Source organism: Penaeus monodon, chromosome 15, assembly GCF_015228065.2.
Source record: "Penaeus monodon isolate SGIC_2016 chromosome 15, NSTDA_Pmon_1, whole genome shotgun sequence".
NCBI lineage: Eukaryota > Metazoa > Arthropoda > Malacostraca > Decapoda > Penaeidae > Penaeus > Penaeus monodon.
The window spans coordinates 26,734,651-26,734,937 of record NC_051400.1 but is presented as its reverse complement, the minus strand read 5'-3'; the positions used below and the strand labels follow the sequence as shown (position 1 = coordinate 26,734,937).

The 287-nt window shown below is 61.7% G+C and overlaps 1 protein-coding gene across 1 annotated transcript in view; it reads right to left on the bottom strand.

Annotated features, from left to right (window-relative positions):
* The window catches only part of LOC119582286, a 57,240-nt gene extending 56,995 nt beyond the window's left edge, over positions 1 to 245 (bottom strand). The window contains exon 1 of the mRNA XM_037930503.1: positions 32 to 245. Coding sequence (XP_037786431.1) covers positions 32 to 245 — 214 coding nt within the window. The remainder of the gene's footprint in view (positions 1 to 31) is intronic.
* Between the last annotated feature and the right edge of the window lie 42 nt (positions 246 to 287).

Genomic DNA, 287 nt, shown 5'->3' with positions numbered 1-287 from the left:
TATTATCACTCTCTCTTTTCCTTTTCCATACCCGCCGTTTCCACCGCTGCCGCCATACCCGCCGTTTCCACCGCTGCCGCCATACCCGCCGTTTCCACCGCTGCCGCCATACCCGCCGTTTCCGCCGCTGCCGCCATATCCGCCGTTTCCGCCGCTGCCGCCATACCCGCCGTTTCCGCCGCTGCCGCCATATCCGCCGTTTCCACCGCTGCCGCCATACCCGCCGTTTCCGCCGCTGCCGCCATATCCCACAATCCCACAATATATATATATATGGCACAATGGTT